The sequence below is a fragment of the Kryptolebias marmoratus genome, linkage group LG8, assembly GCF_001649575.2.
Source record: "Kryptolebias marmoratus isolate JLee-2015 linkage group LG8, ASM164957v2, whole genome shotgun sequence".
NCBI classification, from domain to species: domain Eukaryota; kingdom Metazoa; phylum Chordata; class Actinopteri; order Cyprinodontiformes; family Rivulidae; genus Kryptolebias; species Kryptolebias marmoratus.
Window position 1 is genome coordinate 26,690,192 of NC_051437.1, and position 13,327 is coordinate 26,703,518.

Sequence of the window (13,327 nt, forward strand, 5' to 3'; positions counted from 1 at the left end):
GAGTTTATTCTGCAGGAGCTGGAAACAGGAGGGAGGTTTCTGCCTCCGAGGCTGCTTATAGTTTGTAAGCAAACCGTAAACACTCATCAACTGAACTCAGAGTCCAGTTAGACACGGCCATGTTTATTAAGACCAGATGGTCCAACATCTTTATGATCTATGAGCCATTTACAGACATGGTAATGTGTGGTTATTTACAGGGGGAGGGGGAGGGGGAGTACTACAAATACAAAAGTAAAATATTTCAATTTAGGAACCTTTGATAAAGAGTGAAACAATACATTTCCAGAGCTTGACTCTGATGATCATCGAATCTGAAAAGGAAAGAAAACAGAAGTTTAGACCCCAGCGAAAGGAAAAACATCAAACTTTCTGCTCATTATGACGTTGTTGTTTGTTTAGATTTTAATGAGACATCACTGTTACGTGTCAGCTGTTCTGGAGGTTTATTAGTTTTTGGGCGTATTCTGATGTTTTTATAGCCTGTTGAGTGGCGAGTTCAATAAACCTGAAGATCCTCATCTGTGTCACGCAGTAAAAATCTGTCAGTGAACACGTTTGTTTCCAATGAATTTAATGAGCAAATCAGGTCGCAGACTCCCGTTTCCTCCATTTCTTTTTCTTATGCACAAAGTTAATGTCTGTAATTATACGCCGACGTAAACACGCCAATCAAGTTCCGCAGGTCTGAGCGACGCAGGTGTCCTCGCTGCCACACATCAGGCACAGATGCGACAGACGGAAAGTTGTTTTCTCGGCTCTGACTGGAACAGAGACGCTGCGTGAAAAACTTCTCGACGCAGCAGAGAAGAATCACCGTCAGGGTGGCTTTTTTTGGGCTGTCTCCTCTTCTTTTCACTCAATTAAATTAAAAAAAGCCTTCTGGACCACAAGGAGCGTGCTCTCCACCTGACTCGGCACTCACACTCTTTAAAGCTGAATTTTATGAACTTTTTGTTTTGGTGCAACAATGTCTGACATGAATCTCATGTCAATCAAGCCAATCTCTGGAACTTCAGGGCTGCAGATCACTGAATTTCCTCACTTTCCCCCCCAGAGATGCTAATAACAAGCTCTCAGCAGGCAGCAGGCCACGTCGTGTTATTGGCAGTAAAATCCTGAGCAGGAGCCTCCGGAAACTCTTTCAGGTTAAACTAATCAGTTCAAGGTTACTGCAGGACGTCTGCAGAAAACTGCCTCACTCTCAATTCAAGAAAGACCAAATCTGGTTGGAAACACAAAACAATGCACCTCCGATTTGTTTTGTCTCTACGAAAACAAAGAAAGTTCAATTGCTCCGATCTGATAACAACCATCTATTTTCCAGCAAGCCTCTGCAAGTCGGATGGAGCAGCTCCACCCTGAAGGATGAGACGTTCATGCAGCACACCGAGCTCCCCGGAGTCATCGCACTTTTAAAACCTGTCGTGCATATTTTTGGACCAAGAACAAAGGTTACGAGTCTGTTTTTCCAAATTGGAGCCGTTTGGAACAGGCAGATCATGTAATAAGTCAGACTGTGGAAACGATCGTCTCGTTCTGATCAAACGCTTACGGAGCTTCGGAAATCTTTCCAGGAACAACTCCAGACAATCTGACACATGTATCCTATTAAACGTGATTTTATCCTAAAGGGCAGAAAAATGCTACCAATAATTTGACAACTTTCCTCGAATTTAAAATTTTGAAGATTCAAACCTTATCTTTGTAACCTTTTACAAACACTTGTTTGTTTCTGTGGATTATTTCCTCCCATGCGCTGACAGAAGAAAGCAGCTGTTTCTCACCGTGTATTTGTCCCATTTCTTCTCGGGATCGTACGGCTCCCAGCGACTTGCAGGAAAGATGTGTTTGTTTTTCTCGTACCAGCTCCTCAGCACCACTTTACCTGCGTGAGACTGAAGACAAATAAATAAACAAACAGAATAAGAATTAAAACTGACTGAAACACAGCCACTTTTTTGGTTTCTAAGGCCAGTTAGAAAACACAAACGGGATCTGGGTCGGCTCCAAAAATTAATTACAACCTGTCCAGTGATTTATGAGCTATTTTTGCTAATAGGCAGTAATTATTAGAGATCCAAAGAGCAATACAAGCTGTAACTATTATTACTTTGGGACCATACCAGCTTTATTTATAAAACACTTTAAACAATATAACAGCATGCACAAGACATAAAAACATGAACTTCATCACAATCCCATTTCTTTTTCAGATGGAAAGAGGAAGGTTTTCATCTGGGCCACAGAAGGTGCTGACAGATACCTATGGGGGAGATTAAAACAGGGTTTCTGCAAGTTTCAGATTAATTAAACACTCTGAGACGGTTTAAAGACCCCTAGAGTTCAAATTTAAGACCAATACCAAAAAAATATTGTAATTTTTTTTTTTAAAGTAACAAATTTTCTTGTCCTTCATTCAAATTCAAACCAAAAAATAAATAAAAAACGACGACAACAAACCAGTTTCAGGGACAGAAAGGCTGAATGTCGGTCTGTATATTCCTTCTGACAGGACAGCTGCATGATGGGACTTGTAGTTTTGTTACAGTATAATAAAACCTGAAACTACAACCCACTGAATGAACCAGTGTAGACAGTTCTTTAAATAACTGAAGACATGAATGAACTAAAGACGTAACTAAATGTATTTTAAGTCTGTGGAGGAAGTTTACTTTGTTTTTATCACGAAACAAATGTTTCTCTGTTGGTTTATTTATTGATTTATTTCAGCTGTACAGCACAGGGAGCGAGACACACAGACCGTCTCAGTAATCTAGGTGTTGTACTGATGGAGGGATGGGTGTGGCGCTCATAAAACACTGTTTTGCAAAACAAGAAATATCTACTAAACCAGTTGTCCAGAAACTGGCTGTTACACTTCAGCTCCCAGCCTGAGTTTTTGCACAGAAACAGACAAAAACTGTTCTGTGCATTAAGCTACACACAATGACACGTTGTTTTGTTTTGTTGTTTCCCCGCAAGAACAGGTTTCTTACACCAGAGCGTGTAGGAAACCTGAAGAGAACGAAATGTTAAACACTTTTTTCTTTTACTCACATGACTGAAAATGGAAAATCTGGACATATTTAAGATTTTTTAAAAGGCCTAGAATTGAGATTATTAAATTTAAGACCTTTAAAACCCTGCAGAAACCCTGGAAAAAACAGTCTCCCAAAAATCAAATGGATGCTGTCGTCAGTCCCACTTTAATCCTTGGATAGGCGTAACGGAAAATTATGGAGTGGAAAAAGTTCAAACCTAAAGATGGAGAACTTTAAAACACAGATGAGTCGGTGCAATATGGAACAGCTCCCAGACCTCGAGTTGTGAGAACATCTAGGTGAAGGAAATAACTCGTTTTGTAGGTTTGTTGTAGATTTTCAGCTGTGCTCATGTAGTTTGTGTATCTGCTGGTTTCTATCCCCCTTCTAAAGTTCTGTTCTGTAGAGATGAATGCATGAATGAATGAATGCATGCATTCCCCTCCATGGACTCGGCAAAGTTCTGTTCTTCTGAAAAGTCTCAAATAAAAATAAAATCATTTTTAAAAGTTTTACAGTTTCAGAAATGAACCCACACCGAAATGTGTGAGCACTCATTAAAACTTCCATCCTCACCTCGTCTTTCTCCACGGTGGCGTCGTTCACCAGTCGGATGTCATCATGGACGTCGAAGCTGAACAAAGGGCCTGCGGAGAAAGAGCTCGTTTACAGAAGAAGAAAGAAACAAGGCCTGACTGTGGTCATAAAAAAAAACCAATCACATAAAAACACGGCTATAAATTTCACACCTATTGGGTTGGAGCATTTTGGAAAATTTCAGGTTTATGGGATTTCTCTGAAGAAAACTCTCCAAAATGTAACAAACTGCTTTGGGTTTGTATGAATTAGGTGATAAATTGTGTTTTCAAGTCATAAGAAATACTCCCAAAGGAAAAGTGATGAAAAACAACAATGAGTTTCAGATTATTTAAAAAAAAAAGGAACAAACATCTGGACCTAATCAGGTCTTCATGGAGTAAACGAGTTCAATACGACCCGTGATAAACGTTCTATATGTCTGGTTTTTAATATAAACAACAATTAACCCAAATCACAAAGACGCAGTTTGTAAAAGTCAGCACAGTTTACATGGAAATATGAGGGAAATTAGCAACAAAGTGATGTTTATGTAAGACTTTATGAAGCGTTTAAATCTATAAAAGCTCAAACATTATCGACGTGACATTTCAGAAGCATATAGAAAGGAAATCACTGCAACTGGTTGCCATCAATCAAGTTTCAGATCCAACAATTAGAGACGGTGACATTTCTTTGGAATAAAAATAACCTTTCAGCGTGACGTGTGACAGCCAGCCCTGTTCAGACCTGCACCAGGAACATTCATCTAAACAAACGGCAAATAAAAACTAAACATCTGACAGATTTACGGCCATTTCTGGGATTGCTAAGTTTGCGTTGCCGTGGCAGCCATCTTGAATCGGGTTGACTCTGAGTTAATCAGATGTCGATGTACAGCCAATTAAATTTGTTCACTGATTTATGAGATATTTTGCTAACTGTGCAGACGAGCGAACACACACACCATTAAAAACCTCAGGTCGATAATAAAAAATAAAAGCTTTTTATGTTACCGGTGTATCTGAGCTCCAAGCTGTTACTCTGAATTAAAGAGAGATTTCTGATAAATTCCTCAGATTGTTGCGTAAATCAACACGTTCAACACCAAATCAGGCTGATAAATGTCTGCGATCCAAAAATGCTTCACTTACCAGACTTTCCTCGGGCTTTGGTCACAATGAAGTCGTAGAAACTGTGATGCTGAGAAATTCAGACAGAAGAGAATAAAGAGAAATTCAGCGTTTCAGTACGGGGCTGAAATGATACAACATGACTCAGATCAAACTAAAGAGTGCGTGAATGCATCTCGAAATGTTTTTTTTTTTCTGAAATGAGAACACAGAAGAACGTCAGCCGAGCTGGAATCTGCTGCAACGTTTCGTATGAAGTGAATCCAAGTCAAACAAAGAACAGAAGGCACTTTTCATCAGCGTGGCAGCGCTCACATGAGGGATTATCAGGTCTTCTTTGATGTACATGAGCTGCTCCACTCCAGCAGACCTGCAGAGAAGAAGAAATAAAAGTCAGATTAAAAAAATCAGTAGTTTGAAGTAGTTTATTGATTTCCTGTGAATCTAAGGATTTTGAGCTTTGGCGACATCTAGTGGCAACTTTACAGAAAACCCTGGCTTGGACTGCTAAGACAAAAAATAAAAAACTGTGAAGTTTATTCCCTGCACAGTTTCATCATGGAGGAAAGGAACTATGACTACTTTTTGCTAAATTTTGACAGAATAGCAATTAGCAAGGCACGTATTTGACTTTGTAATAAAGACGGTTTCTGCTGAATATTTAACAACTAGAGAAAGAAAACTTTTGACAAATGAAACCAAGACGACATATTTTGATCAAAACTAAGTGTTTGATGGTCCCAGGCTAATGTTTGTTTCACTAACAGGTTCGTTCGAACAGCTGGATGCTTTTCTAAAGACTACAGATCCGTCATGAAGGCACACAAACACTCATCAGGCATCAAAGTGCATCAGTTTCATTAGTTTCTTCTTCCAGAAACTGATTTATTTTATTTATTCTAGTGAGTAGAATAAATATATTAAAGTACAAAACAAAACTAAAACTTTATACAGACATGTAAGTGAAAGCAACATGAGCATATGAACATATCTTCCTACTATAAAAGGAACAAGCTGCAGGAGATTCATGTATGATGATGATTCATGTCTTATTGTGTGAACTTACCTGAGCTCACTGAAGTCCTTCCTGAGGACCTCCAGGGCCTTCTGCAGGAAGTTCTGGATGGTGTTCCCCTTCTTCATCTACACATCACAACAGAAGAACGGGTGAATCCAGGGTGCTGAAAGCTGCCTTACTTACTTATGAACATCCCAGTATAGTTTTTTTTAAAACACCACGTGTCTCGGTTTACCTTCACAGTTTTTCGATGTCCAGAACCGTCCCAGTAACTGAAGGTAATTTCAATCTCCTCATCTGAAGACAAAATGACATTATTTTACAGAGGAAGTTTTAATAAGGAGGGGAAGAAAGTGAGGAACACATCATGTTAACATAAATCCTGGCGCTCACTCTTAATCTTCTCCTGTTTCAGCTCCCACTCCTGTCTGAGCTCCTCTCTGAGGCGATTCTCCTCCTCCTGAACACGAGAAGCAGGAAAAAAAAAAATTCATAGATAGTGTTTATATTGGACAGTGTTAAATTAAATTTCACTATCATTAACAGTAACGGTTGGTTGTGCAGAGTTCTTGCAGATCAACCAACAACATGAGGACGCAGCTGAACGTAGAAATCTTTATTATTCTTCTCGTTGACCTCACCTCTCTGTCTCGATCTGGAAGAAAACTTGTGTCCACGTCTGGATTTTTCCCCAGTTTCTTCTTCTTAACTGGACCACCTGTGAGAACCAAAGCTGATGAGTGAAGAAGTTCAGGTAAGGAGGACTAGATGAGAGGAATGAAGACATGACATTAACCCAACTGATCAGACGTGGATAAATATCTATTTATTATCTTTTTAATTAATCAAGAAAAAAGGTGAAGTTTCTAAAAATTTAATTCTTGAACGAAGAGCCAAACAGACAAATTACTTCAACATTATGACTCATATAATAAGTAACATCGATCAAAAATATCGCCCGCCTCCTTTCATCCCACGGTTTGAAACTATGAACATCTTAAGATGAGAAATGAACCGTTTTGATCAAACCTGGTCATTTAAGTTGTTTGTGATCTTGTTTAATATTGTGAGATGTGACATGAAGATGTGTCAGTGCTTGTAGTATGTGTTGAGGACAACTCTCAGCTACTACCACACCAAAATGTAGCTCAGTATCTGTGAAATTAGCTGAGTTGTGGGTGTTTTTGTGTTTCATAAGGCTGCTTAGTTGTGACAGCCATCTTGAACAGGGTTGACTCCACATCTACAACAATCTACAGGTGATAATAAAACAAATGTTTTTATTTAAAATGACTCGTCAAATACTTACATTCCAGATCTTCCTCGTCATCCTCATCTTCCTCCTCCTCCTCTTCATCGTCAGGATTAAAAGATAAACTGGCAATTTTCCTTTTCTGCTCCTCTTTTCTCTTCTTCTCTTTCTGTTTCTCGAGCTTGCTGTAAAAGAATAAAAAAAAAACAAGTGAAGGCACGTGTCTTAAAAAGCTCAGAGACCAGAAAAACAGGATGTTGGTTTTCAGGAGGTGGTGTGGTTTTTAGGGAAGATGTGGGGCAACAGTTCGGGGAACAGTGCCATTAAAGTGACTCTTCTTCTCCTGGCTGTAGTCCTGCGACCGTGAGAGACCTCAGGAGCTGCCAGCCTCATCGGGTCGATTTTCTGTTTTCTTTTTAGATTTCTTGATGTGAAAACACCAAAAAAATTCCATCTTACATCTTACATCTAGCTCCAGTCTTCCTACAGAAAGCACCACCCGGGGCTTCCCGGCCTATTTAAAGTTTAATCTGCAGATCTTCAGCTGCAGAACCACAAAAACCGAAGCTAATTTTTTTCACGTCAACGTCAAGCTTTCAACACTCCTTTTGTTGTCTGCTTTAAAGGATTAAGAATTACTGTCAACTAAAAACAGCAACAGCTTCAAACGCCAGAACCAACGAGACACCTGGCAGGCTGGCAAAACAGGTTTAAAATTTAGATCTTTAAAACCTTTAGGCAGAAAAAATCAAAACCAAATTTTAATTAACTTCCTTTTTAGTCATGTTTAAACTTTTTTACAGTATAAGAAGTGGGTGAACTGCTTTAAACCAGTGGGTGTTTTCAGTTTTCCTATTGTTTCATAGCAAAAAATAGACTATTAAATTAAATTCAGCAAAGTTGGTCCACAGTGACTTAGAAACCCACAAAGAAATGAAACGTGGACTGCCCACAGGGAGAGTGGCAGAGTGACTTTCTGCCCAGTTGTTTAGGGTGAGGATGAGGGTGAGAAGGGGTGAGGGTGAGCTGTAGTGACTCACAGCTGGAGCTCTTTGGACTGCTCCTTCTTGGCCAGCTGCTTCTCCCTCTCCTTTACCAGCGCCTCCTGCTTGGCTTTCATGTCATTCAGGGTCACCAGACCTGATCGAGACGTTTAAACACAAATACAATAAATAAATGCAGTAAAAAAAGAAAACCATTAAAGATTCAGGTTGATGCTTCATTTAATTTGTTTCATTAAAGATTCTTACCAACTGTGCTGGACTTCAGCTCTGCCTCCACAGCATCGTAGTGAGCGGAGAATTTCTTATCAATGTTGGCTTTGACCATGTTGTCCTGCAAAAACACAAACACACACTTCAGTTATGCTGCTATAGGTGTAGACTGCTGGAGGTCATACTGTTCATGTTCTCCACTCTTCATCCAATTCCTGTTTCCTTTGTTTTTCTTCCCATAGAAACCACACCTGGACCCCTCTGTGTTTGTCTCTGTCTTGTTCCTGTCCTCTCAACCCCCAGCCAGTCGAGGCAGACGGCTGCTCATCCTGGGCCCGGTTCTCCTGCAGGTTTCTTCTTGTTCTAGTAAAAGCAACCTGCTGGTTTCTTTAAACAGATATGTGTGTTGTTATTTTTTTATTTATAAGTTGGCATTTCAGTGTACTGTATGTGAATGTATTCTACTGTGAATGGACTTAAATGACTAATTGGATCTGATGTGAGCGGAGAATTTGGCTTTTTGGTGGCTTTTGTTGTAAACTAAAGGTCAGAAATACATACAAGGCAGTTACTGTGCAACTGATCAAAGGGTTTTTAAACTGCTAACATAAGGTCTGATCAGGACATCCTCAAAGATATGGTCTGACCACATTTAAGTCCAGACCTAGAGGGCAGAACAGCACCGGTACCACCTGAGACAGCTGAGGAAGTTTGGGGTCTCCTCTGTGACACTCAGGGCTTCGTTTTGCTGAAAATTACATCTGTGTTCAGGACTACAAAGCCCTGCAGTGGATGAACCAAAGCTGCTGCAGGTCAGCTCTCCTGTCTCTGCAGGGACATTTACATCAAGAGATGTTGGACCAGAACCACCAGGGTTATAAAGGACTCATCTCACCCAGCAACAGCCTGTTTCAGCTGCTCAAATAAGGCAGGAAGTTAAGAAGCATTACGGCCAAAACCAAAAGACTCGGGAGGTTTTATCTCCTTTCTTATAGAACCAAATCCACCACCACAGAACCAAACATCTGAACATGCATTAATGTTCATCCACCATCAGCTTGCTACAGCAGAACACACTTCAACTTCTTTTACTTTTTTGATGTCTGCATATGATTCTTTTTATTATTTCCTGGTTCATTTTGCACAAGACTAACCTAAAACATGTAAATAGTTTTTGCCTCTTGTTTTTAGTTTTCCCAAATTGTTGTTTTCTGATTCTTTTTTCATTATTTGCACAGCTTATAGAAGACTGGATCAGCATACATCTGCTGTATTTGTATAACTACACGTGTTTCCCCACACATTTAGGGGGTTTATTTGTTAACAGAATAAATGAGCTGTAGCTAATTTTAATGTTTATTTACAATCCTAAAACACAGAGTATGTTTCAGTTCAAGCTTACATCAACAATTAAATCACTGAATTAAAAGATACACAAATAAAACTTTTTTTTCTGGCTCAAACTTAATTCTCTTGTGTAAAATCTGTCCTGCTACTGATGAGACATTTCCTTTCATGCTAACTTATTATTCACAGGATGTAATGTTTCTTTACGAACTAAATCATCATTACAAGTTTTCCCTGAAGCCCTGAATGAGAGTAAAGAATCACAAACCTCTGCTATCTTCTGTTTCAGCTGCTCCAGTTGCTCTCTTTCTTTCTCTCGTTTCTTCATCAGCTGCATCGCCCTGCCGGCCTCGCTGGCAGCTCCCTTGTACTGCGCCATCTTTGCTTCTTTTCGAGACGAACAATAATAACAATATTTATTAAAAAATAAAAATAAACAAAAACAAGTCGCGAATGAAGACGTTAAATTCTAAACTCGACTGAAAATCTACCCAGCACCGCGAAGACGCAGCTACCCGTCCACCATAACAAGAAAAATGGCGATGGTGAAGGGCATTCTGGGTAGCTACGTAAGGATATTTTTGACAGACGCAGCTCTTCGGGGTGTGACGTCAACGCGTCGGCCATATTGGTCAGGGCGCAGCCCTATTTTTCTCTTGCAAGTCTTTCCAGGAAAACAGGCCTCAATCCACAACTAAACACCACAAATCTCCCCCCAAAATGTACCAATGTTTGAACTGTTTGTTTTTTATAATTACCTGTCATGTGTCGCTGATATAGTATATAGTTTTATTAAAATAGGAGTTCTATTGTTAAAAATAACCCACTAACTTTAGGGTTATAGAAAGTAGCAACTGTTCTCTAATATTTGAAATGGACTTAAACAATATTAAATCAGACCTTTTTTATCTGTATAATATTGTTTGATCATTTTACTGCAAATAAAGGCTAGTTTCTAATTTATGTTACAATAAAATCTTTTTATACATATTACATACAGTATCAGTATCTGTTGCAATGCTTTTTATTGTGTCCGTCCATCTATCTATCTATCTATCTATCTATCTATCTATCTATCTATCTATCTATCTATCTATCTATCTATCTATCTATCTATCTATCTATCTATCTATCTATCTATCTATCTATCTATCTATCTATCTATCTATCTATCTATCTATCTATCTATCTATCTGTGTATCTTTGGACTACAATTGACCAACAAATGAACAGACAAATCAATTTACTGCTAAAACATTATTTTAGACTCATTCAGAACTTTTATTTAAATAACATATTTGTAAAAAAAATCATACATTTACTATAATATTATCTAATATTAATACTACTTCTCATAATAATAATAATAATGATAAACATTTTTACATGTAAAAGGCTAATGCAAGTTTGAATAAAAAGCCCTCTTCCTCCCATTCATGCATTCACTCTTTCACCTGATTAAACTCATTATGTTCTGCATTCATACAGTGTCTTTTTCTCTCTTTCGATGCCAGTCTTTGTTCGACAGCGAGATGGAGATTTGAGTGCAGCAGAGAGCGAGAGACAAACAGAAAGGAGAGATGAAGATGTTCACGGCGCACATGAACAAGGACCGCAAGCAGGGAAGGAAGGTGTTGCTCAGCTGTAAACAAGGAACCAGGAACCTGCAAAGACAAGCAAAAATGAGAGGATGAAACATAATGAGGTCACAAATCACTGAGTCTTATGCTGAAATAAGCAGGTAGATAAATGTAAAGCAAAATTTGCTTTACTTTAATGAGTAGCAAGCCTAAAATGGGGAAAATGTCAGGTTTGCAGCAATTGTCCGATGTATTTTCTGTGGGTGTTTGTTAAACGAGGGTTCAGCTGCGTACCAGACACGTAGGCAGGCAAGAAGAGCCAGGAGAAAGCCACACAGGAAAGCGAGGGGCACGGCAAACAGCAAGGTGAGGCAGCGGTACGTCCAGATACGAGTCCTTTCAAAGCCAACCAGGCTGTAAATCCAAACTTCGTCCATGCTGTAAGGTGCTGTGGGTTCAGCCAGCACGTCACTGACCTCCACCTACAGCAGAACAAATCAGCTTTTTGGACACATTTTAGGGTAATTATGACTCGCATTCAGCTACTTTTGGTACTGAAATGATATGAAACTCGGTACACAATACATCATAATAGTTTATAGGACTGCTAACGTCTGTTAAAAAACTAGTTAACACAGGCTGCCCAACCATCTAAATCATTAGTGTTATTTTCGTGTAGAAATATAAAACTTATTGTAAATATCTGGACTGGAAAACTACTAAAAGTACACTTTCTTGTTGCTGTTGTGGCAAACAGAGGAGAATCGTAATAAAGGAAAAGAAAGGAGCACCTTTAAGTGTTGGTTGATGCCGTTTGGATCTCTGTTGGCAGACCAGGTTGGTGTGGGTGTGACGGGGTCTGCAGGAGGAGTTGGAGGTCTGGGTCCTGGAGTTGAAGCTTTGGATGCAAACTCTGGAGGAGGAGGGGGAGTGTTTATCTGCTCTTCATCACTGTCGTCTATCTTACACTCCACCAGACTGTCGTCGTTCACCATCATCATCCTTGCTGATGGAAAAATGCCTTAGAAACATAAATTTGTTTAGTAGATTGACTCCCAGACACATCCAGCCCCCTTTCCCTCCTCAGGCAGGGTGCAACAGCGAGCAGCGGAGCTCGACCAACTGTTCTTATGTCGCCCAAAATCTGTAAATAGCAGCTAGTGACTTCAAGCCGTTGGCACAAATACTGCAGTCATTTCATAATAATTGCAACAATTTTGAATGCAGGTTTGTCGTTTAGTTTTAAAAGTTGACTTAATTATTGTGTAAAACGTATACAACAGGTTAAAGAAAGGTGCTTGTTTAGTAACCACCAAAGTGGATCTGCAGGTCATGTATGATTAGAAATCATGTCTCTTACCGTACTGAAAGAGAAATCTCAGTTCTGTGATAGTGGCAGCAAGCTTTGCAGAGAGATGGGGCAGGCTGCAGAATCTTGATGTCAAATATCAGCGATTCATCGGCTTCATTACGACGTCCCTCATTCACACCATATACCGGCAGACAAACGGTGCTCCACACCGACTTAGACTCACTGAAGTGCTAATGTGGTACCACCATACTTCTTATTCCTTGGGTGTGTGTCTTGGTTGGCTACGGGAAAGGGTTATTTTAGGAGAAGGAGTGGATAAGTCCAAACGATCACATTACAGTGGGGGTGCTGTCTTAACACAGAAACTGAAACAATGTGACACCTCCCAACACATCACAGTCCAGGAAGAGAGCGATTACTTCTACTAATGATCTAAATGTTCAAAATAAACAATATGCATGATTTATTGATATTTAACAGCAGAGTTGATGATTCTAACTTAACTCCAGTGAGTAAAACTAGTTCTTTACAAGGTTGTGTTTGATTTGTTCTGAAGTTACATCGTGATGCAAGGCTTTATAAAACTAAAAACTCTCAGATAATAAAACATTTCAAACAGTTCTTCACTTACAAAAACAATAATAACCAGAAATAAATGCCGAGTCATGAATAACTGCTGGAATTTGCTAAAGAAGTCAAAACCGAGTTGCTAAAGCCTAAAATAAAATAAAACGAAAGCTGCAAAATGTTAGCTAAAAGCTATAAGTAGCAAAAGGCTGGGTAAAAACACAAAGTAGCTAAAGGCTAACTAGTAGCAGAACGGTAGCTCAAATCTAGAAAACAAGCTAAAA

At 39.3% G+C, this 13,327-nt stretch overlaps 2 protein-coding genes across 2 annotated transcripts; both read right to left on the bottom strand.

The window, feature by feature from the left end:
- Window positions 1-102: 102 nt before the first annotated feature.
- fam50a (family with sequence similarity 50 member A) lies at window positions 103-10,124 on the bottom strand. The gene is made up of 13 exons (XM_017411187.2): window positions 9,853-10,124; window positions 8,274-8,358; window positions 8,064-8,163; window positions 7,081-7,208; window positions 6,413-6,489; window positions 6,165-6,231; window positions 6,007-6,068; window positions 5,820-5,896; window positions 5,069-5,123; window positions 4,775-4,823; window positions 3,621-3,691; window positions 1,788-1,898; window positions 103-314 (listed from the first exon to the last, which is right to left on the bottom strand). The coding sequence occupies exons 1-13, from the start codon at window positions 9,961-9,963 to the stop codon at window positions 306-308; spliced, it is 1,002 nt and encodes a 333-aa protein (XP_017266676.1). The 5' UTR covers window positions 9,964-10,124; the 3' UTR covers window positions 103-305.
- An 811-nt stretch (window positions 10,125-10,935) lies between these two features.
- zgc:158296 (uncharacterized protein LOC791212 homolog) lies at window positions 10,936-12,773 on the bottom strand. The gene is made up of 4 exons (XM_017411251.3): window positions 12,525-12,773; window positions 11,956-12,185; window positions 11,459-11,646; window positions 10,936-11,248 (listed from the first exon to the last, which is right to left on the bottom strand). Exons 2-4 carry the CDS (start codon window positions 12,163-12,165, stop codon window positions 11,065-11,067), a joined length of 582 nt encoding a protein of 193 aa, XP_017266740.1. The 5' UTR covers window positions 12,166-12,185; window positions 12,525-12,773; the 3' UTR covers window positions 10,936-11,064.
- Between the last annotated feature and the right edge of the window lie 554 nt (window positions 12,774-13,327).

Excerpts from the sequence above, each read along its gene's own strand:
- fam50a (XM_017411187.2), bottom strand. The coding sequence starts at position 9,963 with ATGGCGCAGTACAAGGGAGCTGCCAGCGAGGCCGGCAGGGCGATGCAG. Across the intron at positions 8,164-8,273 it reads GCTGAAGTCCAGCACAGTTG|GTCTGGTGACCCTGAATGAC; the intron begins GTAAGAATCTTT and ends CGTCTCGATCAG. Across the intron at positions 5,124-5,819 it reads AAGGACTTCAGTGAGCTCAG|GTCTGCTGGAGTGGAGCAGC; the intron begins GTAAGTTCACAC and ends TCTTCTCTGCAG.
- zgc:158296 (XM_017411251.3), bottom strand. The coding sequence starts at position 12,165 with ATGATGATGGTGAACGACGACAGTCTGGTGGAGTGTAAGATAGACGAC. Across the intron at positions 11,647-11,955 it reads GCATCAACCAACACTTAAAG|GTGGAGGTCAGTGACGTGCT; the intron begins GTGCTCCTTTCT and ends GTTCTGCTGTAG. Across the intron at positions 11,249-11,458 it reads CTTGCCTGCCTACGTGTCTG|GTTCCTGGTTCCTTGTTTAC; the intron begins GTACGCAGCTGA and ends TTGTCTTTGCAG.